Below are 24,835 nucleotides of genomic sequence, written 5' to 3'. Positions count from 1 at the left end.
TGCGTCTTATAGTCCGAAAAATACGGTACTTATTTTCCCTACTGTTGGTATCGTACTTTTATTCTGTGGCTGCAGCGTCACTGCTCGTGTTGTGAATATTTTTGGAATTTGTGTAAGGAGAATAATGGCCGGATGTGATTATATAGATCATACAGGAGCAAATCCACAAGTGCGGCTACAAGACAGACGGAGATGTGTGTGAGCTGTACCTGGGGAGGCGGTACGTACCCCGACATGTGTATACAGGACATACCTCCAATATATGTATTTATATATATTTGTATCTATTTATTCTATAGCCATACACAGGTAGGTCCACAAATATTTGGGCAGCGACTGAATCTTCATGATTTCAGCTCTGCAGGCCGCAATTTTGCTATTTTGGATTTACAATGAAACAACTGAGATACGATTGAAGTGGAGACTTTCAGGTTTGATTAAAGGGGTTGAAAAGAAATATCCTGTGAAACGTTTAGGAATTGCAGCCATTATTCTACAAAGTCTCCTCATTTCAGTGGCTCCAAAGTAATTGGACAAATTCACTTCACATTAATTCAAATGTTCATGTTTAGTACTTTATAGAGAATCCTCTGCAGCAATGACGGCCTGAAGTCTGGAGGCCATGGACGTCACCATCGCTGGTCTCCTCTGGTGTGAGGCTTGGCAGCAATCATGGTTTGAGGTCTGGAGGCAATGGACGTCACCATCACTGGTCTCCGGTGTGAGGCTTTGCAGCAATGACGGCCTGAGGTCTGGAGGCTATGGACGTCACCATTGCTGGTCTCCTCTGGTGTGAGGCTTTGCAGCAATCATGGTTTGAGGTCTGGAAGCCATGGACATCACCATCACTGGTCTCCGGTGTGAGGCTTTGCAGCAATGATGGCCTGAGGTCTGGAGGCTATGGATGTCACCATCGCTGGTCTCCTCCGGTGTGAGTCTTTGCAGCAATCATGGTTTGAGGTCTGGAAGCCATGGACGTCACCATCACTGGTCTCCGGTGTGAGGATTTGCAGCAATGATGGCCTGAGGTTTGGAGGCCATGGACGTCACCATCGCTGGTCTCCTCCGGTGTGAGACTTTGCTGCAATGACGGCCTGAGGTCTGGAGGCTATGGACGTCACCATTGCTGGTCTCCTCTGGTGTGAGGCTTTGCTGCAATGAAGGCCTGAGGTCTGGAGTCCATGGACATCACCATCACTGGTCTCCTCCGGTGTGAGGCTTTGCAGCAATGATGGCCTGAGGTCTACAGGCCATGGACGTCACCATAACTGGTCTCCTCAGGTGTGAGGCTTTGCAGCAATGACGACCTGAGGTTTGGAGGCCATGGACGTCACCATCGCTGGTCTCCTCTGGTGTGAGGCTTTGCAGCAATGACGGGCTGAGGTCTGGAGGCCATGGACGTCACCATCACTGGTCTCTGGTGTGAGGCTTTGTAGCAATGACGGCCTGAGGTCTGGAGGCCATGAACATCACCATCGCTGGTCTCCTCTGGTGTGAGGCTTTGCAGCAGTGACGGCATGAGGTCTGGAGGCCATGGACGTCACCATCACTGGTCTCTGGTGTGAGGCTTTGTAGCAATGACGGCCTGAGGTCTGGAGGCCATGAATATCACCATCGCTGGTCTTCTCTGGTGTGAGGCTCTGCAGCAATGACAGCCTGAAGTCTACAGGCCGTGGACTTCACCATCGCTGTTCCCCTCTGGTGTGAGGCTTTGCTGCCTTTGCTGCAGTGACTTCAGTTCTCGCTTGTTTGTGGCTCTTTCTGCCTTCAGTTTTGTCTGTAAAATGCGGCTCGTTGGTGCTGAGATCTGGTGATGACTCGGCCATTGCAGAATATTCCACTTCTTTGCTTTCGCAGGATGTTTTGGGTCATCGTCCGTCTGTCCTGTGAAGCGCCGTCCAATCATCCTTGCTGCATACGATTAAATCTGAGCAGAAAGTTTTGCCCTGTACACTCAAGATTCATCCGGCTGCTTCTGTCTTCAGTCACATCATCAATAAACACTAGTGACTCGCTGCCATTAGAAGCCATGCATGTCCGCGCCATCACACCACCTCCACAATGTGTTACAGAGGATGTGCCGAGGATCAGGAGCAGTTCCAAGCCTTCTCCAGACTTTCTTCTTCCCATCATTCTGGTACAGATTGATCTTAGTTTTGCTTTTCCAGACCTGGGTGACATCTTTAGATGTTTTTTTTTGACAAAGTCTAACCTGGCCTTTCTATTTTCAGGCTTATTAATGCTTGCACCTTGTGGTGAACCCTCTGGATTTGCTCTCATGATACATTCTCTTTATGGAAGACTTAGATACTGAGACACCAACTTCCCAGGGAGTGTTCTTCACTTGGGTGGATGTTGTGGAGGGGTTTTTCTTCAGCAGGAGAAAGACTCTGCGATCATCCACCACTGTTGTCTTCTGTGGACGTTCAGGCCTTTTTGAGTTCCCGAGCTCACCAGTGAGCTTTTTTTCTGCAGAATTTACCAAACTGTTGATTTGGCAGCACCTAACATTTCTGCTATCGCCTCTCTGATGGATTTCTTCTTTTTTTTTTTCAGCCTAATCATGGTCTGTTTCTCTTCCATTGAGAGCTCCTTTGACCGCATGTTGTGGGTTCACAGCACCAGCTTTCAAATGCAAATGCCACACCTGGAATCAGCTGTAGACATTTTACCTGCTTAATTGATGACAGATTAACGAGGAAAAAACACATGCAGCCCATTACAGAGCTTTTCAGATAATTGTCCAATAACTTTTGGTCCCCTGAAAAAAAGGCAGCTACATATAAAGGAGCTGTAATTCCTAAACCCTTCCTTCAATTAGGATGTGAATCGCCTCAAATTAAAGCTGAGAGTCGGCACTATAAGACCAGAATAATTATATAACTGGATCTTCAATATGTTTTGGTAAACAGCTAAACTGCCGAAACTTGTGTCACCGTTCAAATATTTTTGGACCTAACTGTATCTATTATCTATCTATCATCTATCTATTATCTATCTATCTATTATCTATCTATTATCTATCATCTATCTATTATTTATATATTATCTATCATCTATCTATTATTTATATATTATCTATCATCTATCTATTATCTATCATCTATCTATTATCTATCTATTATCTATCATCTATCCATTATCTGTCATCTATCTATTATCTATCTATTATCTATCATCTATCTATTATCTATCTATTATCCATCTACTATCTATCATCTATCTATTATCTATCTATTATCCATCTACTATCTATCATCTATCTATTATGTATCTATTTATCATCTATCTATTATCTATCATCTATCATTTATCATCTATCTATTATCTATATATTATTTATCTATCTATCATCTATCTGTTATCTATCTATCATCTATTATCTATCTATCATCTATCTATTATCTATTTATCATCTATCTATCATCTATCTATTATCTATCTATTATCTATCTATTATCTATCTATCATCTATCTATTATCTATCTATCATCTATCTGTTATCTATCTATCATCTATTATCTATCTATCATCTATCTATTATCTATTTATCATCTATCTATCATCTATCTATTATCTATTATCTATCATCTATCTATTATCTATTTATCATCTATCTATCATCTATCTATTATCTATCTATTATCTATCTATTATCTATCATCTATCTATTATCTGTCTATCATCTATCTATTATCTATCTATTATCTATCTATCTATCATCTATCTATTATCTATCTATCATCTATCTATTATCTATCTATTATCTATCTATCTATCATCTATCTATTATCTATCATCTATCTATTATCTATCTATTATCTATCATCTATTATCTATCATCTATTATCTATCTATTATCTATCTATCATCTATCTATTATCTATCTATTATCTATCATCTATCTATTATCTATCTATTATCTATCTATCTATTATCTATATATTATCTATCATCTATCTATCATCTATCTATCATCTATCTATCTATTATCTATCTATCATCTATTATCTATCATCTATTATCTATCTATCATCTATCTATCTATTATCTATCTATCATCTATTATCTATCATCTATTATCTATCTATCATCTATCTATCTATCTATCTATCTATTGTACAGGATGCAGTAGACAGGCTGCGGCTCCTGCTTGGGGGTCCGTGTCTTAGTGATGTCTTTATTCTGTAGTGTTATGTATCAGTTACGTTCTAGTTAATGATATTTTTTCTCTGTACAGGGGGCTGCGGGACGTCTGCGAATTGTCGCGGTTTCGCTTACTAAAATACTTGTGGCTTAACCATAACAAGGTAATGAAATAGCAGGATTTTCCGAAAGAGTTAAGCCAAAGTTTTTTCAGAACCCTGGTCATTAGTCCGTGGTCACCGGCCCAAAGCCTTGCGAGCCTCCTCCTACCTGCCGGCATCTATAGGTCATTGTGCAGTAATAATGACCTGTCAGCATGATTTTCTGGGTCAGTCCTATTACAGCGATACCAAACTTGTCCAGTTATTTTTCATTATTAAGGAGGTGAAATAAAAAATTCACAAATGGAAAAAAAAACAGTTTGTGTCGCCATTTTCTAAGATTTGTGACTTCTTTATTTTTTTGTCAATGACCTGATTTTTTCGGTGTCGAGCTGTAATCTTTTACTAACACCGTTCCGGGTTATATACTTTTTGATCACTTTTCGTTGCATTTTTGTAGGGAAGTGCGGAGACTGAAAAACCTCAATTCTGACGTTTCGGGGTTAAAACGAGGGGATTTTAATTTTTTTATAATTTTTAATTTTATACTTATATATTGTTTTTTTGTATTTTTTTATTTATTTTTTTGTTATATTTTTTAAAACCTTTTTTTTACTTTTCACTTTTTTAATTAGTCCCCTATGAAGCTTGAACATGGCAACCTATTGGTTCTCCATTATTGCATCATGGGGTTGGGGCGATGGGCTCCACGAATGACATGCTACCGGGATTGCACGCTGTAGCTGCTGCTGTCAGTGATTGACAGCAGCATTTAAGGGGTTGACAGCAGTGATCGGATTTGGATTTATAGACAGAACAGGCACCATAAATGTATAATTGCTTTTGCAGCTGCTTCCTGGCATTGAGTGTATATTTCTGTCCATGTTCCCAGTATACCAAGACCCTTGAAGACAAAGCAAAAATGATTTGGGCTCATTACAAATCCATCGCCTCTCAAACTGATAGAGGGGCTTCTGTTGTATAAAGATGATCACCTGTAGCTCATAGATAGGGGGTCCCAGCAGTCGGAAGGGCAGAATGTGAGAGTGTGAGTCAGTTGTCACGCCAGGTGTGGGAAAGACTAAGTGCAACACGAAGGGAAGAGGGGGAGGAAACCCAAACAATAGGGAAAGGGGGAGTGGAGACCCCATAGGCAGATTTAATATCACCCTGCCTACACTTCCGTCCCTATATAGGTTCCATAGCCGAGCGAGACCCTAAACCTTGGATGACCCTAGAGCTTAGCCCTAGATAGGGAGGGGGAGGGGTGAGCAGTGGTCAGGCCCCACTACAAACTAAAGACAACAAGTTAGACAAACAAAGGGGATAAACTTAGCTTGAGCAGACACCAGAGAGATAACACCAACTGTCCTCCAAGAGCACCAGAGAAGACACTAGCCGACTGCTAGTGCTCTAAGCCTGTACATAGAAGTATCACCAGCGATTCCCTGGAGCAAACTGAGTGTTTTTAACTCCCAGGCAAGGGTGTGTCAATCAGCAGCAGGAGGGAGGTCGCCGCTGGGTCATAAAAGCAGAAGGATTAAGAAGGCGTCTGTAATGCCAAACGCAGTGACCTTCTACAGCCGGTTCCAGAGCGACTGTCTATTACACCTGACACACCCGTGACAACAGTGTGCATGTCCGACCGCCGCTCGGTTCATTCTCTGGGGAATCCTGGGCATTGTCACTTCACTCTAATGGGGGTGTAAAGGGGCCCATTTTGCCGAACGGTGGAGGCCCCAACAGACGAACCCTCCCCAATCCTTAATTTATACCCTGGATAGGTGTAACGTTTTTTCAATCAATTTTGTGTATGTGCATCTCTTCAAAAGTTTTCATCTTTATTTCAGATATCAAAGGTGAACTTTCTAGGCAGCAATTTCCGACTGACGGAGTTATATTTGAACAGCAATGAACTGTGTGACATCACAGGTACGAAGGAGAGATCCCCAAATACTGGTACAGGATGTACCCCCGGATCAGTGCAGGATCAGTAATGTATGTACACAGGGACTGCACCAGCAGAATAGTGAGTGCAGCTCTGGAGTATAATACAGGATGTAACTCAGGATCAGTAATGTAATGTATGTACACAGTGACTGCACCAGCAGAATAGTGAGTGCAGCTCTGGAGTATAATACAGGAGGTAACTCAGAATCAGTAATATAATGTATGTACACAGTGACTGCACCAGCAGAATAGTGAGTGCAGCTCTGGAGTATAATACAGGATGTAACTCAGGATCAGTAATGTAATGTATGTACACAGTGACTGCACCAGCAGAATAGTGAGTGCAGCTCTGGAGTATAATACAGGATGTAACTCAGGATCAGTAATGTAATGTATGTACATAGTGACTGCACCAGTAGAATAGTGAGTGCAGCTCTGGAGTATAATACAGGATGTAACTCAGGATCAGTAATGTAATGTATGTACATAGTGACTGCACCAGCAGAATAGTGAGTGCAGCTCTGGAGTATAATACAGGATGTAACTCAGGATCAGTAATGTAATGTATGTACACAGTGACTGCACCAGCAGAATAGTGAGTGCAGCTCTGGAGTATAATACAGGATGTAACTCAGGATCAGTAATGTAATGTATGTACACAGTGACTGCACCAGCAGAATAGTAAGTGCAGCTCTGGAGTATAATACAGGATGTAACTCAGGATCAGTAATGTAATGTATGTACACAGTGACTGCACCAGCAGAATAGTGAGTACAGCTCTGGAGTATAATACAGGATGTAACTCAGGAACAGTAATGTAATGTATGTACACAGTGACTGCACCAGCAGAATAGTGAGTGCAGCTCTGGGGTATAATACAGGATGTGAATATGTAATTCTATGAGTGTTACATATGATCCATTTTCTGTGATTCTGGTTCCCTTTGATACGTTGGTGAAGGCTTTTCCGCTGACCTCTCGTCGGGCTGTTATGATCAGACACTTGCGTCGTCTCTTTTCCATTACGGCAGACCCTCTCCCTGCGGTGAGAGCAGAGACAGACGGCGGCTGCAGATGATTTGGTTGCGTATGGCAGCGTGTACAGGGCTGTGGATAATCCTCCTTTCAGCTCCATTTTCATTCATCGTCTGCGGATTTCCCTTTGATTTCTCACACTCTTCATTTGGGGGGATCAGAGAGGGATCGGGGCCAGGTGGGAGATCAGCGGTGACCTGTCCTTTGCCTGCATTGTGTAGTCTGGGCAGAATAATATTTTCATAATGGAAGTGTCAGGGTTGCTGCAGCACAGAGTATTTCAGGTGAGGAGGGTCCAGATCATGGGGCAAGTGACAGTCTTATATTTCCACAGTGGAAGGTTTGGATTCTTGCAGCAGCACAGAGCATTTCAGCAGCAGAGTGTGCTAACTTTGGGGGAGGTCGCAGACTGAAGCCTACTTATGGCATGTAGCAGGGTCCCTCAGCAGCACAGAGTATTTCAGGAGAGAAGTGTGATGATCTTGTGGCAGGACACAGTTACATCGTTTAAAGAACAAGGCCCCATCAGCACAGAGTGTAAGGGAATGAGCAAAGTTCCCTAGCAGCACAGAGTGTTTCAGGAGAGGACTGCACTCAACTTGAAGGCCATAGACCAATAGTTACCTAGTAGAAGAATCAAAGTGGCCAGCTGCGCAGAGTATTTAAGTGTAATTACCTTATTGGAGGAGACAGTGACATAGTGGAAGCGACAGGGTCCCACAGTGGCACAGAGTATTTCAGGAAAGGACTTGCTAACTATGTACGAGGTTATAGACTGAAAGTTATCTATTGGGAGGAGTAAAGTTGGCCAGCAGCACAGAGCATTTCAGGAGAGTAAAAGGTCACAGACTGGAAGTTAGATAGTTTATGGACCAGGTTCCTCAGCAGCACAGAGTATTTTATTAGATGAATATGTGTTAGGTCACAGTTACATAGTATGATATAGTGGGAGAAGCAGTGTCCCTCAGCAGCACAGAGTATTTCAGGAGAAATGTGTTTATCCTGGGGGGAAATCACAGATTGGACCTCCCCGGGATCAGCACAGGGATCCTCAGTAGTGCAGAGTATTTCAGGAGAACAAAGATCCTGATTCTGGTGGAGGTCACAGACTGAGTGTATAGGGGAAGGAGCAGGTAACCTCAGTAGCGCAGAGTATTTCAGGAGAGTTGCATGGAGGGTGGAGTAGATTCACATGGGTCGCCTTCTAGACGTCACCATCGTTAGTAATGTCTTCTTCCTCTGTTTCAGGGTCTCTGAAGCATTTATCCTCTTTACAGACCCTGATGTTACACGACAACCACCTGACAGATCTGCAGGGAACAGTGAAGGAGCTGAGAGGAATGACAGATCTCCGCGTCCTGAGTAATCACCGTCCACATGAGGGCGCTCTGCGTCATCACATCAGCGCCGGCAGCCGGGGGTCACCTGATAGTCTGCATAAGTAACAGCGGGCGCCATTCATTCTGCAAAAGGGTGCACAGTACACACTTTGCCGCTCACACCCCGCAGCTCACACACCACAGCTCAGACCCCACGGCTCTCACCTCGCGGCTCACACCCCACGGCTCGCACCCCGCGACTCACACCCCACAGCTCACATCCCGCAGCTCACACACCACAGCTCGGACTCCACGGCTCTCACCTCGCAGCTCTCATCCCGCAGCTCTCATCCCGCGGCCCACACATCGCGGCTCGCACCCCGCGACTCAGACCCCACGGCTCTCACCTCGCAGCTCTCATCCCGCGGCTCACACCCCACGGCTCACACCCCACAGCTCACACCCCTCAGCTCACACACCACAGCTCGGACCCTATGGCTCTTACCCCGCAGCTCTCATCCCGCAGCTGACACACTGCAGCTCACACCCTGCGGCTCACACCCCGCGGCTCCCACCCCGCGGCTCACACCCCGCGGCTCAGACCCCATGGCTCATACCCCGCAGCTCTCATCCCGCAGCTCTCATCCCGCAGCTCACACACTGTGGCTCACACCCCAAGGCTCACAAAACGCTGCTCACACACCGCAGCTCACACGCCCCAGCTCAGACCCAGCAGCACACACCCCGCAGCTCACACCCCTCAGTTAACACCTCACAGCTTACACTCTGCAGCTCACAACCTTCAGCTCACACCCCGCAGCTCAAACCCCACAGCTCACACCCCCCTGCTCAGACCCCGCAGTTCACACCCCGCAGCTCACACGCCGCAGCTCACACCCCGCAGCTCACACCCCGCAGCTCACACCCCGCAGCTCACACCCCGCAGCTCACACCCCGCAGTTCACACCCCGCAGTTCACACCCCGCAGCTCACACTTACACTCTGCAGCTCATACCCCGCATCTCACACTTACACTCTGCAGCTCACACCCCGCGGCTCTCACACCACGGCTCTCACCCCGCAGCTCTCACCCCGCAGCTCTCATCCCGCAGCTCTCACCCCGCAGCTCTCACCCCGCAGCTCACACTTACACTCCGCAGCTCACACACTGCAGCTCACACTCCGCAGCTCACACTTACACCCCGTGGCTCACACCCCGCGGCTCACACCCCGCGGCTCTCACCCCGCAGCTCACACTCTGCAGCTCACACCCCACAGCTCACACCCCACAGCATTGTGTATTGGTTGTGTCATAACTGGAGTACAGTGATCCCAGGACAGATCATCTAGACCAAGATCCCTGAGTGATCACTTTACTGCAGCTCCAAGTAGTACACGCCATCAGTGCTGCTCCCTCCCCTCTCTCTGAGGTTGTCTTAGTACATGGAAGTAAGCAAATGTAAATTTCATACTTCCCTGGTGGTCCAAAGTAGTGGAGGGATTAATGCCATCTTCCTTGGTGGTCTAGGGAAGTGGAGGGATTAATACCAGCCTCCCTGGTGCTCTAGGGTTGTGAAGGGTTTAATGCCAGCTTTCTTGGTGGTCTATGGCAGTGAAGGACTTAAACCCATCTTTCCTGGTGGTCTAGAGTAGAAGAGGAATTATTGCCAATATTCCTGGTGGTCTAGGGTAGTGAACAGATTAATATCGGCTTCACTGATGGTCCAGAGTAGTAAAGTCAATGCTAACTTCCCTGGGGGTCTAGGGCCATGGAAAGATTAATGCCAATTTCCCTAGTAGTCTCTAGGGTATTGAACGGATTAATATCAGCTTCACTGGTGGTCCATGGTAGTAAAGTCAGTGCTACGTTCCATGGAGGTCTAGGGTAATGATGGGCTTAATTCCAATATCCCTGGTGGTGTAGGGTGGAGGAGCGATTAATGCCAATGTCATTGGCGGTGTAGGGTAACTAGTGGATGGATTAGCTTCTGTTCACACACTCTCTCTACCGCCATGATATCTTATATTCCCTTTCATGAATATTCTTCTTATTATTATTATAGCGCCATTTATTCCATGGCGCTTTACATGTGATAGGGATATACATAGCAAAAACAATTACAATAATCTTAACAAAACGAGTCACTGACTGGTACAGGAGGAGCGAGGACCCTGCCCGCGAGGGCTCACAATCTACAGGGGATGGTTGAGGATACAGTAGGTGAGGGTAGAGCTGGTCGTGCAGCGGTATGGTGGGGCGAGGACCCTGCCCGCGAGGGCTCACAGTCTACAAGGGATGGGTGAGGATACAGTAGGTGAGGGTAGAGCTGGTCGTGCAGCGGTATGGTGGAGCGGTGGTTACTGCAGGTTGTAGGCTTGTAGGAAGAGGTAGGTCTTCAGGCTCCTTTTGAAGGTTTCCACGGTAGACGAGAGTCTGATATGTTGGGGTAGAGAGTTCCAGAGTAGGGGGGGATGCAGGGAAGAAATCTTGTATGCGATTGTGGGAGGAGGAGATAAGAGGGGAGTAGAGAAGGAGATCTTGTGAGGACCGGAGGTTGCGTGCAGGTATGTACTGGGAGACTAGGCCAGAGATGTATGGAGGAGACAGGTTGTGAATGGCTTTGTATGTCATGGTTAGGGTTTTGAACTTGAGTCTCTGGGCAATGGGGAGCCAATGAAGAGATTGACAGAGGGGAGAGGCCGGGGAATAGCGGGGGGACAGGTGGATTAGTCGAGCAGCAGAGTTTATGATAGATTGGAGGGGTGCGAGAGTGTTAGAGGGGAGGCCACAGAGGAGGAGGTTGCAGTAGTCAAGGCGGGAGATGATGAGGGCATGCACTAGTGTTTTTGCAGATTCATGGTTGATGATTGTGCAGATCCGGGAGATATTCTTGAGTTGGAGTCGGCAGGAAGTGGAAAGGGCTTGGATATGTGGTTTGAAGGAGAGATTAGAGTCCAGGGTTACCCCGAGGCTGCGAGCTTGAGGGACTGGGGAGAGTGAGCAGCCATTGACATTGATAGATAGGTCAGTTGGGAGGGTTGAATGAGATGGTGGAAAGATGATGAATTCTGTTTTATCCATGTTAAGTTTTAGAAATCTGTCAGAGAAGAAGGATGAGATAGCGTACAGACATTTGTGGGATTCTGGTTAGTAGGGAGGAGATATCGGGTCCAGAGAGGTAGATCTGTGTGTCATCAGCATAGAGGTGATAGTGAAAGCCATCAGACTATGAGCTGTCCCAGGCAGAAGGTGTAGATGGAGAAGAGCAGGGGTCCTAGTACTGAGCCTTGGGGGACACCGACAGATAGGGGGCGAGATGAAGAGGTGGAGTGTGAGTGGGAGACACTGAATGTCCGGTCTGTTAGGTATGAAGAGATCCAGGATAGGGCCAAGTCAGAGTAGTAAGAGGGAATGGTCTACTGTGTCAAAGGCAGATGACAGGTCCAGGAGGAGGAGGATGGAGTAGTGTCGCTTGAATATAAGTCCAGAGTGACAGTGAGTACTGACACAGGGGTAGCACTATGAGCAGTGTTATGTAGCTGTGATATTGAGCTTGTAACCGTCTTGTATCTCTGTGTAGATCTCTTCCATAACCCGCTGGGACAAGACCCCTGTTACCGCCACACCGTCATCCACCACCTTCCTTCCGTGCAGCTGCTGGATCGTGAGTGTAAGCGCCTCCACGTCTGCTTCTCATTCCCGCCGCAATGGTTTTCTCCTAGATGTAAATTGGCCGCACGTGTCTAAGTGGAAGCAGATCCACGGCCACAACTCACATATCTCCCGCCGTCTTCTGAAGAAAGTGACAAAGTGCAGCCACAGATTACCGCAGAAAATCTGCACAATGCCAGGCGGCTGCTCAGCGTCGTGTAATCTCACGTGTCTGCAGTAGGCGACGGGCCTGACATGGGGGGATACAGCTGTATACCCCAGACAGGTTCTGAGAATTACACTAAGGAATTAAAGATCTAAAGGGTAAAGTTTCTCCTTGTGGAGAGTGACAAGCCAGGTCTGGCATGCCAGTATGAGGAGACTTAAACGCCTTGCATGCTCCTCTGGGAAATTAAATATGCAAATTGCCTCAACAGAGAGGAAGAGGACTAGAACTCTAGCGCCACCTATTGGAAGCAGCAATCCTACAAGTCAATATCCACCCTTTAACGAGCCTTGTAATATGATTTAGAATAAAAGCCAAACCAGAATCCTAATTTGCAGACACATGTTTCGGGGTTTTGCTGCTCATCAGTTCAAAGTATGAGATCTGATTTGGCTGGGTAAGAGGCTAAGATTGGAATCTAAGGGATAATGTTTCTCTTTATGGAGAGTGAAAAGCCAAGCCTGGCATGTCAGAGTGAGGAGACTTAAACGCCTGCCAATAGGTGGCCATAGAGTTCAAGTTCTCTTCCTCTCTGAAGAGAATATTTGCATATTTAATTTCCCAGAGGAGCATGCAAGGCATTTAAGTCTCCTCATACTGGCTTGTCACTCTCCATAAGGAGAAACCTTGCCCCTTAGATCCCAGTTTTAGCCTCTCACCCACCCAAATCAGATCTCATACTTTGCACTGATGAGCAGCAACACCCTGAAACATGTGTCTGCAAATTGGGATTCTGGTTTGGCTTTTATCCTAAGTCATGTGGCAAGGCTTGTTAGGGGGTTGATATCGACTTGTAGGATCACTGCTTCCAATAGGTGGCGCTAGAGTTCAAGTCGCCTTCCTCTCTGAAGAGGCAATTTGCATACTAATGAATTAACAAAGTGTTGAGCGATTCTTGTATGAAGGGAAAAGGGGAAAAACCAGTGAGTGGACAGGAAAAGAGAAGAAACACGAAAGTAGCAAACTGTGTCAGTCTCAAGACTTTATCCAACCAGTGTAGATCATAGCTCAGAAGATATGTGATAGGTAAGAGATAGATGACACCAATGGAGGCTGATTGTCTTTTCTTCCAGACGTGACACAGAAGGAAAGAGAAGAAGCTTTCCGGCTCTTTAATCCGCAGCGGACGGCCGTCATTCAGTCTCTGGGGTTTGGGAGAAGAACAGACTCCGTCATCAGCAGCAGAGCGGCCGCAGCTCGCGCCTCCACCGGCCCCAGATCGTACAGTGAGTGCCCACATGGAATAGACACCAAGGGCCCAAGCCCGTCATCTGCACGACCACCTGTCTATGCCCAGGCAATGGCGGAAAGGAGCATGGCTCGCAATGTGCCACTTGGCACCAAACTTTTAGTTGTGCCTAATTATAAACTCGCCCCCTATTTACAGGCGTTGGTTACATAAGTCAGAACGGAAACATCACCCTCTTTTATATCTGAAAGGTGACTTAGTCTCTGGGTATTTTTATTAAAAAGTTTAAAAATAAAGAAAGTGGTGACATAAGTGATGGTGGAAGGAGCAAGTGTCTCCTGCCGGGGCTTATTAGAGGCTGATACTGCAGTCTGAGACATTACTGTAGGGAAAGAAGTGACATTTTGTTAACTGTTACGCTCGCGCCCGGACTGACTAGCGTGAGCGTGATTAGTGATCCCACTGTACCATGAACCGAGGAGTGCCTGGAGGGGTGTAACTAAGTATCAACCCGGTCCGACCAAGGTCGCACGGCGGCTCAGTCGACTCAGTGAACCAGGGAGGAACCGAGCAGAGGGACCAGGTGCTACTCCAGGTCAGACCCCGGTCACAGCTGTTGACCCACACCGGGGAATGCAGGAACAGGCAGGTTAGCTGGTATGCAGACAGGTGGGTACTGGCAGGCACGGCTGGTATGACGGCAGGTGGGTACTTAGCAGGCACGGCTGGTATGTAGGCAGGTGGGTACTGGCAGGCGCGGCTGGTATGCAGACAGGCGGGTGCTGACAGGCACGGCTGGAATGCAGGCTGGCAGGTAGGAACGCAGGCTGGATAGGGACCAGTACAGACTGAGATGCAGGAACAGAGCCGCAGGTGCGGTGGACTAGCAGAGCAAAACCACAGGAGCGGTAAACAAGCAGAGCGGAGCAAAACCGCAAGTGCGGTGAACAAGCAGAGCGGAGCAAAACAGCAGGAGCAGTGAACAAGCAGAGCGGAGCAAAACCGCAGGTGCGGTGAACAAGCAGAGCAGAGCAAAACCGCAGGTGCGGTGAACAAGCAGAGCGGAGCAAAAACACAGGTGCGGTGAACAAGCAGAGCGGAGCAAAACCGCAGGTGCGGTGAACAAGCAGAGCGGAGCAAAACCGCAGGTGCGGTAAACTAGCGAAGCAGAGCGGAACCGCCGGAGTGGTGAACGAGCAGAACAGAACTGCAGGTGCGGTAAACAAGCGGAACTGCCGGAGCGGTGAACAAGCAGAACAGAACCGCAGGTGCGGTAAACAAGCGGAACAGAGCGGAACCGCCGGAGCGGTGAACAAGCAGAGCAGAACAGAACCGCAGGTGCGGTAAACTAGCGAAGTAGAGTGGAACCGCCGGAGCAGTGAACAAGCAGAACAGAACCGCAGGTGCGGTAAACAAGCGGAACAGAGCGGAACCGCCGAAGCGGTGAACAAGCAGAGCAGAACAGAACCGCAGGTGCGGTAAACAAGCGGAGCAGAGCTGGACCGCCGGAGCGGTGAACAAGCGGAGCAGAACAGAACCGCAGGTGCGGTAAACAAGCGGAGCAGAGCGGAACCGCCGGAGCGGTGAACAAGCAGAGCAGAACAGAGCAGAAGGTGAAGGCAGACAGGACAGGGCTCTGTTCACATGGAACAGACTGGAAAATACAGGAAGATGGTTTGAACGCAGGAGGTAGATACGGAGGCAGGGAAAGGGGACAAGCAGAACCAGATACACACAAGGTACTTACAATGAAGTAGCGAGTGGACAGAAAACTCACAAACAAAAGTACAGAGACAACGAGTTGGAGTTAGGTGCGGGTTCAGACACTGCAGGCAAAGGGAAAGTACGGACATAGAGAGAAACAAGTAACGGGCTAGGACACTGTTCAGACAGGAATTGAACTGGGAACAAGATACAGGAACGAGCCTGGGAACTCAGCCCCCAGAGTGGCGGAAACAGACTAGAAGTCAGAGATACTGGTAGCGGCCCTGGGTACTCGGCCCCTAGGGTGGCGGAAACAGACTAGAAGTCGCAGGTACAGGAAAAGGCCCTGGGTACTCAGCCCCCAGGGTGGCAGACAGACTAGAGTCAGGACATGACCTGGCGCCTCAGTTGCAAAAGACAAACTGAGTGAAAGTGTTGCTCAGGCACCTCCTACTGGGTGGAGGGGGTTTAAGTATCCAGTGACTCACAACAATAGGCTGGGGATGCATTAGGACTGTGCACACAGTAGCTATAAGAAACAAGCAGAAAGCCGCACCGACGCCCTAAGCAATCAGACAAGAGACATGGACAGAGCAGGTACTGGAGCATAGAGTGCAGCATAGCCTGACAGGTAAGATTGCGGTCTTGCATGGTGGGAGGTGGTGCACCATGCAAGCACGCCGCCAGGGATGTTACACATTTACTGTCTTGCAGTCACAACTGCTACCAAATATCTTGAGTTACCATTTCCTGTTTTATGTCTTTGCAGGAAATCGTGTCTTTACAAGTAATACCCACAGGTGAGGAAGAAGAAGGCATCAGGAATCAGAATGTCAGACTCTGTATACAGAGAGCTCCCCCTAGTGGTGACTGCAGACAGAATCTTATCATGTATCTCTGTAGACAGGGAGCTCCCCCTAGTGGTGACTGCAGACAAGAGTATACAGAAGCTCACCCTAGTGGTGACTGCATGCAGAATCTTATCATGTATCTCTATAGACTGGGAGCTCCCCCTAGTGGTGGCTGCAGACAGGATCTTATCATGTATCTTTGCATACTGGGAGCAACACCTAGTGGTGGCTACAGACAAAATCTTATGTATCTCTGTATACAGGGAGCTCCCCCTAGTGGTGGCTGCAGACAGAATCAGATCATGTTTCTCTTTATACAGGGAGCTCCCCCTAGTGGTGACTGCAGACATAATCTTATCATGTATCTCTGTATATAAGGAGTTCTCCCTAGTGGTGGCTGCAGACAGATCTTATCATGTATCTCTGTATACAGGGAGCTCCCCTAGTGGTGGCTGCAGACAGAATCTTATGTATCTCTGTATACAGGGACATCCCTCTAGTGGTGGCTGCAGACAGAATCTTATCCTGTATCTCTGTATACAGGGAGCTCCCCCTAGTGGTGGCTGCAGACAGAATCGTATCATCTCTGTATAGAGGGAGCTCCCTCTAGTGGTGACTGCAGACAGAATCTTATCACGTATCTTTGTATACAGGAAACTCCCCCTAGTGGTGACTGCAGACAGATCTTATCCTGTATCTCTGTATACAGGGAGCTCCCCCTAGTGGTTGCTGCAGACAGAATTGTATCATCTCTGTATAGAGGGAGCTCCCTCTAGTGGTGACTGCAGACAGAATCTTATCCTGTATCTCTGTATACAGGGAGCTCCCCCTAATGGTGACTGCTGACAGAATGTTATCATGCATCTCTATACAGGGAGCGCCCCCTTGTGGTGGCTGCAGACAGGATCTTATCATGCATCTCTATACAGGGAGCGCCCCCTAGTGGTGACTGCAGACAGGATCTTATTGTGTACAGTACAGACCAAAAGTTTGGACACACCTTCTCATTTAAAGATTTTGCTGTATTTTCATGACTATGAAAATTGTACATTCACACTGAAGGCATCAAAACTATGAATTAACACATGTGGAATTATATACTTAACAAAAAAGTGTGAAACAACTGAAAATATGTCTTATATTCTAGGTTCTTCAAAGTAGCCACCTTTTGCTTTGATGACTGCTTAGCACACTCTTGGCATTCTCTTGATGAGCTTCAAGAGGTAGTCACCGGAAATGGTCTTCCAACAATCTTGAAGGAGTTCCCAGAGATGCTTAGCACTTGTTGGCCCTTTTGCCTTCACTCTGCGGTCCAGCTCACCCCAAACCATCTCGATTGGGTTCAGGTCTGGTGACTGTGGAGGCCAGGTCATCTGGTGTAGCACCCCATCACTCTCCTTCTTGGTCAAATAGCCCTTACACAGCCTGGAGGTGTGTTTGGGGTCATTGTCCTGTTGAAAAATAAATGATGGTCCAACTAAACGCAAACCGGATGGAATAGCATGCCGCTGCAAGATGCTGTGGTAGCCATGCTGGTTCAGTATGCCTTCAATTTTGAATAAATCCCCAACAGTGTCACCAGCAAAGCACCCCCACACCATCACACCTCCTCCTCCATGCTTCACGGTGGGAACCAGGCATGTAGAGTCCATCCGTTCACCTTTTCTGCGTCGCACAAAGACACGGTGGTTGGAACCAAAGATCTCAAATTTGGACTCATCAGACCAAAGCACAGATTTCCACTGGTCTAATGTCCATTCCTTCTGTTCTTTAGCCCAAACAAGTCTCTTCTGCTTGTTGCCTGTCCTTAGCAGTGGTTTCCTAGCAGCTATTTTACCATGAAGGCCGGCTGCACAAAGTCTCCTCTTAACAGTTGTAGAGATGTGTCTGCTGCTAGAACTCTGTGTGGCATTGACCCGGTCTCTAATCTGAGCTGCTGTTAACCTGCGATTTCTGAGGCTGGTGACTCGGATAAACTTAACCTCAGAAGCAGAGGTGACTCTTGGTGTTCCTTTCCTGGGGCGGTCCTCATGTGAGCCAGTTTCTTTGTAGCGCTTGATGGTTTTTACAACTGCACTTGGGGACACTTTCAAAGTTTGCCCAATTTTTCGGACTGACTGACCTTCATTTCTTAAAGTAATGATGGCCACTCGTTTTTCTTTACTTAGAATTTGTATTATGGCAAGAAAAAAGCAGCTAATGAAGGTCAGTCAGTCCGAAACCTGCAGCCTCAGATATCGCAGGTTAACAGCAGCTCAGATTAGAGACCGGGTCAATGCCACACAGAGTTCTAGCAGCAGACACATCTCTACAACAACTGTTAAGAGGAGACTTTGTGCAGCAGGCCTTCATGGTAAAATAGCTGCTAGGAAACCACTGCTAAGGACAGGCAACAAGCAGAAGAGACAAGTTTGGGCCAAAGAACACAAGGAATGGACATTAGACCAGTGGAAATCTGTGCTTTGGTCTGATGAGTCCAAATTTGAGATCTTTGGTTCCAACCACCGTGTCTTTGTGCGACGCAGAAAAGGTGAACGGATGGACTCTACATGCCTGGTTCCCACCGTGAAGCATGGAGGAGGAGGTGTGATGGTGTGGGGGGGCTTTGCTGGTGACACTGTTGGGGATTTATTCAAAATTGAAGGCTTACTGAACCCTCATGGCTACCACAGCATCTTGCAGCGGCATGCTATTCCATCCGGTTTGCGTTTAGTTGGACCATCATTTATTTTTCAACAGGACAATGACCCCAAACACACCTCCAGGCTGTGTAAGGGCTATTTGACGAAGAAGGAGAGTGATGGGGTGCTACGCCAGATGACCTGGCCTCCACAGTCACCAGACCTGAACCCAATCGAGATGGTTTGGGGTGAGCTGGACCGCAGAGTGAAGGCAAAAGGGCCAACAAGTGCTAAGCATCTCTGGGAACTCCTTCAAGATTGTTGGAAGACCATTTCCGGTGACTACCTCTTGAAGCTCATCAAGAGAATGCCAAGAGTGTGCTAAGCAGTCATCAAAGCAAAAGGTGGCTACTTTGAAGAACCTAGAATATAAGACATATTTTCAGTTGTTTCACACTTTTTTGTTAAGTATATAATTCCACATGTGTTAATTCATAGTTTTGATGCCTTCAGTGTGAATGTACAATTTTCATAGGAAAATACAGAAAAATCTTTAAATGAGAAGGTGTGTCCAAACTTTTGGTCTGTACTGTATCTCTGTATACAGGAGGCTCCCCCTAGTGGTGGCTGTAGACAGAATCTTTTCATGTATCTCTGTATACAGGGAGCTCCCCCTAGTGGTGGCTGCAGACAGAATCTTATCCTGTATCTCTGTATACAGGGAGCTCCCCCTAGTGGTGGCTACAGACAGAATTTTATCATGTGCAGAGGATATAAAAAGTCTACACACTCCTGTTAAAATGTCAGATTTTTGTCATGTAAAAATTCATACTAATAAGAACAATTTTAGAACTTTTTCCACCTTTAATGTCTCCCATAATCTGTACAAATCCATTGAGAAACAAACTGAAATAATTTTGAGTAGGAGAATAAAAACAACAAAACTAAAATAATGTGGTTGCATAAGTGTGAACACCCTCTTACATTTGAGGATGTGGTTGTGTTCAGAATTAGCTAAATCACATTCACCCTCATGTTATATAGTAGTCAGTGCACGGCCGCTGTCATTCACAGCAATTGTGATTAACCCCATATAATGTGTCGCTGTTCTAGGAGGATTTTCCTGACATTTTCGTATTTGTAAACAACTGACAACACAGCAAAGGGATCTGATTGTTGAAAGATATTTAGGAGAATGGTAAAAAAATATAGCCAAGGCATTAGATCTACTATGGAGCACTGTGAAGATTCCATAAAGAAATGGTTGAAATTTGGCACAACATTGACATTACCTACAACTGGACATCCTTCAAAAATTTATAAAAAGGCAAGAAGAAATTTGGTCTGGGAGGCTGCTAAGAGCCATACAGTAACATTAAAGGAGCTGCAGGAATTTCTGACAATTCCTGGTTGTGTCCTGTATTTTTCATGTGTGGCTGGGGGGTAAGACAGAAGCCATTTCTTACAAAGAAAAACATGCAAGCCCGGATATGTTTTGCCAAAGCTTACAAAAAGTCTGCCAAAAGCCCGTGGGAAACGTGTTATATGAAATCAGATTGGGGTTGAACTTTTCGGACATAATTCCAAATGGTATGTTTGTTATAAAGCCGACAACGCATATCACCAAAAGATCACCATACCCACAGTGAGACATGGTGGAAGCAACAGTGTGCTTTGGGGCCGTTGTTTGGGAGCCTAAACTGGGGCTTTAGTCAAGGTGGAGGGAATCACAAACAGTTCGAAATATCAGTCAATTTTACAGCAGAACCTTCACGCCTCTGCTAAAAAGCTGAAGATTAAGAAGAATTTCTCCTTTCAGTACAATGACCCTAAGCGACCTCCAAATCACCAAAAATAATGGCTTCACCACGAGAAGATTATAGTTTTAAAAAATCCAAGCCCAAGCCCAGACCTGAGTTCAATAGACAACCTGTGGTGACCCGAAGAGGGCGCTGAACACAGGAGATGGCCCCGCAATCCGACATATGTGGAGCTGCAGCAAGGAAGAGCGGGCAAAGATCGCCAATTCTACATGTAGACTCTGACAAAAAAGACTGAATGCTGTCAGAAATTCAACAAATTATTAGTGTAAGGGTGTGAATATTTATGCAACCACATTATTTTAGGGTTTTATTGTTCTTATTCCACCCGAAAAGATTTCAGTTTGTTTCTCAATTGATTTGTACAGATTATGGCAGATATTAAAGGTGGAAAAAGTTCTGACATTATTCTTCTTGGAACTATTTTCTTATATGACCAATATATATAATCGCTTATTATGCGGCTTTTCTTTCTTGGTGCGGTTATTTCAGTGTTTCAGAGTGTAGATTGTAATTTACACTTTATTTTGGAGGCAATTGTACAATCTTTCTTCTTCTTCTTCTTTAGTAATGATGGTTTTACCCTTGACGACAAAATTCTACTAAGAGGATATCAGCGATCTATTATGCAATTTACTCTCTTCGATTGGAATAAGATCCCCGTTTCCAAACTTGTACGCTTGGAGGAGAAGCCCATGGACGCGCCGCAGTTGATCACTGTCACGTTTCGATGATGACAAATTAATAAGGTGCAAGAAGATGGTAATCACTAGTGATGAGCGAGCACTAAAATGCTCGGGTGCTCGAAACTCGGGCCGAGCACATCGTGATACTCTTGGGCTCGACCCGAGCAACTAGCCCAATGTAAGTCTATGGGAAACTCGAGCATTTTTCTGGCGGTCCCCCCCGGCAGTCTGCAGAAGGTCAAAAATTGCCCAAATCGATGGGAACAGTGCTCAATGAAACATGTCAGGCAGGCAGGCAGAATAATCTATAAGACACCCCCATTACTAACCCCATAGTGAAAGTGAAAAAAAACACCAACACCCAGAATAAAATCTTTTAATTGAAATAAACACACAATACTTTAATATTCTAAATTAAACTCTACTTACCGTATTGACCATTCCAGCTGAATTCCATGTCTCCTGCAATAAAAGTAAAATAATAAACCAACCTCATCCTTACCTTTCCATGGTTCCCACGACGGCTCCAGCTCTGCTACATTGAGATGGTAGGCTGAATCGTAGAAGAACGCTGCCATCTAGCTTGCCATGCCGCAGACACTGAGAAGCCTTGCGCTCCTCAGTGCCTGCCTGTGACCGGCGTCCAGATGAACTCGGCTCACCTCATGGACGTCACTGACAGCGCGGGAGAATTCTACTGCGCATGCGGTGCAGGCAAATTACGTCACCGCGTGAGCAGGAGAATTTTCCCACTCTGGGATGGCATTGAGATGGCAGGCTGGATCATAGCAGAATGCTGCCATGCAACTTGTCATCCTTCAGAGACACTGTAGAGCGCAGGCATGCTTGCGCTCATCAGTGTCTCGCGACGGCATCCAGATGAGCCGAGTTCATGTCAAATGAACACGGCTCACCTCATGCACGTTACTGACAGCGTGGGAGAATTCTCCTGCTGACGCAAGGCTTCTCAGTGTCTCTGCGGCATGGCAAGCTGGATGACAGCGTTCTGCTACGATTCAGCCTGCCATCTCAATGTAGCAGAGCTGGAGCTGTCGTGGGAACAATGGAAAGGTAAGTATGAGGTATGTTTATTATTTTACATTTATTGCAGGAGACATTGGCTTCAGCTGGAATGGGCGATATGGTAAGTAGAGTTTAATTTAGAACAATAAAGAATTGTGTGTTTATTAAATTAAAAGATTTTATTCTGGGTGTTTGTGTTTTTTTTCACTTTCACTATGGGGTTAGTAATAGGGGTGTCTTATAGACGCCTCTCCATTACTAACCTGGGCTTGATGTCAGCTGGCATTATAAGCTGACATGAACCCCAGCCCCATTACCCCCTGCCACCGCTACAGGGCAGTGGGAAGAGCGAGGCTAAGTGCCAGAATTGGCGCATCCTATGGATGCGCCATTTCTGGGGCGGCTGACGGCTGGTGTTTCTAGCCTGGGAGAGGGCCAATATTCATGACACCCTTCCTGGGCTATTAATATCAGCCCCCAGCTGTCTGCCTAGCCTTTGCTAGCTATTAAAATAGGGGGGACCCCACGTCATTTTTTTTGGGGGGGTCCCCCATTTTAATAGCTAGTAAAGGCTAGGTATTCAGCTGGGGTCTGATATTAGTAGCCTGGGAAGCTCCGTGGGTATTACCCCCTTCCCAGGCTTCAAACATCTGCCCCAGCCGTCTGCTTAACCTCCGCTAGAGACTAAAATTACGGGGAACCCCACGCCAATTTTTTTTTAATAAATCCTTTATTTTAACACTAAATGACAAGTACAGTAAGCAACACTGTCACTGTACTTATTATATATGTGACTGACATGTTTCTATCTATCTAATCTATGTGTGATGCTCTATTCTTTCTATTCTACATTGTCGGGTACCGGTGTATGCCGCTGATGAATTGCCGGCTTTTCATGTTTCACTGTGAGCACTGTTCCCATCGATTTGGGCAATCACTGTAATGCCACAACCACCATGGCTGCAGCATTACAGTGTGTGGCAGACAATCCCTGCATGTTGATTGGCCCTGTAAAGAGCGCCAAACATGCAGGGAGGAGACCTGAGCATCCGCCCGAGCATCACACAAGTACTCGGGCGAGTACCGAGTACTTGCGAGTATGCTCGCTCATCAGTAATTAACACTTCCCAGGCTGCAGAGGCTTCATATCTGCCTGTAGTGTCAGCCCAACCCCAATATTACCAGAAAGCCAGTAACCTGCCCATAACGTCAGTCACACCGAGAGTCAGTACTACACTATTAATGGGACAGATGTATGAATTAAAGGGCAACTCCGACTGACGATGCTATTATAATCCATTGTGGAGAAATGTTCCCTGGATAATAAAAGAAAAAAAGTCTGTGTTGCTTTTGCTGTGTGTAATGCCTTATAAAACCTCAAAAAACCTCAAGAATATTTAACTTGAACACTGGACACCTTTGTACCCGAAATAACAGAACACAATACACACACATTATAATATTATATATATATTTATATTACAGACCAAAAGTTTGGACACACCTTCTCATTTAAAGATTTTTCTGTATTTTCATGACTATGAAAATTGTACATTCACACTGAAGGCATCAAAACTATGAATTACCACATGTGGAATTATATACTTAACAAGAAAGTGTGAAACAACTGAAAATATGTCTTATATTCTAGGTTCTTCACAGTAGCCACCTTTTGCTTTGATGACTGCTTTGCACACTGTCAGGCAAAAGGTATTTTTGCCCGAGTTTTAAAAATGAGAGATGTCACGCTTAATGGAGGCCCTATGTAAGAAAATGCAGGTGCAGCATCTGGTATCGAGTGCGTATCACCCACAGACCAATGGTTTGTGTGAGCGATTCAACGGTACCCTCAAACAGATGTTAAAAATGCTGGTTGAGACCCAGGGTCGCGACTGGGAGCGTTACCTCCCACACCTGCTATTTGCTTACAGAGAGGTTCCACAGGCCTCGACGGGGTTCTCCCCCTTTGAGCTCCTGTATGGCAGGCGTGTCCGAGGACCCCTTGGGTTGATAAGGGAATTCTGGGAAGAAGAGCCGAGCTCCCCAGGAGTGTCCATCGTGGAGTATGTCATGCGCTTCCATGACAAGATGCAGACCTTGACGCAGTTGGTGCATGACAACATGGCGCAAGCCCAGGCTGACCAGAAGCATTGGTATGACCAGAACGCCCGAGAACGGACCTACCAGGTGGGTCAGAAGGTGTGGGTGCTGGTCCCCGTACCAAAGGACAAGCTTCAGGCGGCCTGGGAAGGCCCGTACGTCATTCACCAACAGCTCAACCCGGTCACCTACGTGATCACACTTGACCACGAGCGGGGTAGGCGGAAGGCGTTTCACGTTAATATGATGAAGGCTCATCAAGAATGTGGAACCTGCGTCCTACCGGTCTGCAACCTGCCCGAGGATGGGGAGGATGACCCCCTCTTGGACATGCTCGCCCAAGCGAAGGCCAGCGGGTCCCTAGAGGATGTAGAGCTAAGCGACTTGCTATCCGCAGACCAGAGGTCTCAGAT

The 24,835-nt window shown here is 46.6% G+C and overlaps 1 protein-coding gene across 2 annotated transcripts in view; it reads left to right on the top strand.

The window, feature by feature from the left end:
- The window catches only part of LRRC72 (leucine rich repeat containing 72), a 31,308-nt gene extending 9,670 nt beyond the window's left edge, over positions 1-21,638 (top strand). Inside the window, exons 2-9 of one of the 2 annotated variants that reach the window (XM_073677261.1) lie at positions 147-220; positions 4,241-4,310; positions 6,098-6,179; positions 8,480-8,593; positions 12,132-12,221; positions 13,502-13,654; positions 16,091-16,121; positions 21,182-21,638. In XM_073677261.1, the coding sequence (XP_073533362.1) occupies positions 147-220; positions 4,241-4,310; positions 6,098-6,179; positions 8,480-8,593; positions 12,132-12,221; positions 13,502-13,654; positions 16,091-16,121; positions 21,182-21,347 (780 nt within the window). In that variant the 3' untranslated portion in view covers positions 21,348-21,638. The remainder of the gene's footprint in view (positions 1-146; positions 221-4,240; positions 4,311-6,097; positions 6,180-8,479; positions 8,594-12,131; positions 12,222-13,501; positions 13,655-16,090; positions 16,122-21,181) is intronic. The other variant, XM_073677263.1, reaches the window with a different exon arrangement.
- Positions 21,639-24,835: the final 3,197 nt, after the last annotated feature.

The sequence above is a fragment of the Phyllobates terribilis genome, unplaced genomic scaffold, assembly GCF_046119375.1.
Source record: "Phyllobates terribilis strain yellow unplaced genomic scaffold, ASM4611937v1 Scaffold_4__5_contigs__length_816908805, whole genome shotgun sequence".
NCBI classification, from domain to species: domain Eukaryota; kingdom Metazoa; phylum Chordata; class Amphibia; order Anura; family Dendrobatidae; genus Phyllobates; species Phyllobates terribilis.
The sequence above is the reverse complement of the archived record's forward strand: the minus strand, read 5'-3'. Positions and strand labels throughout refer to the sequence as shown.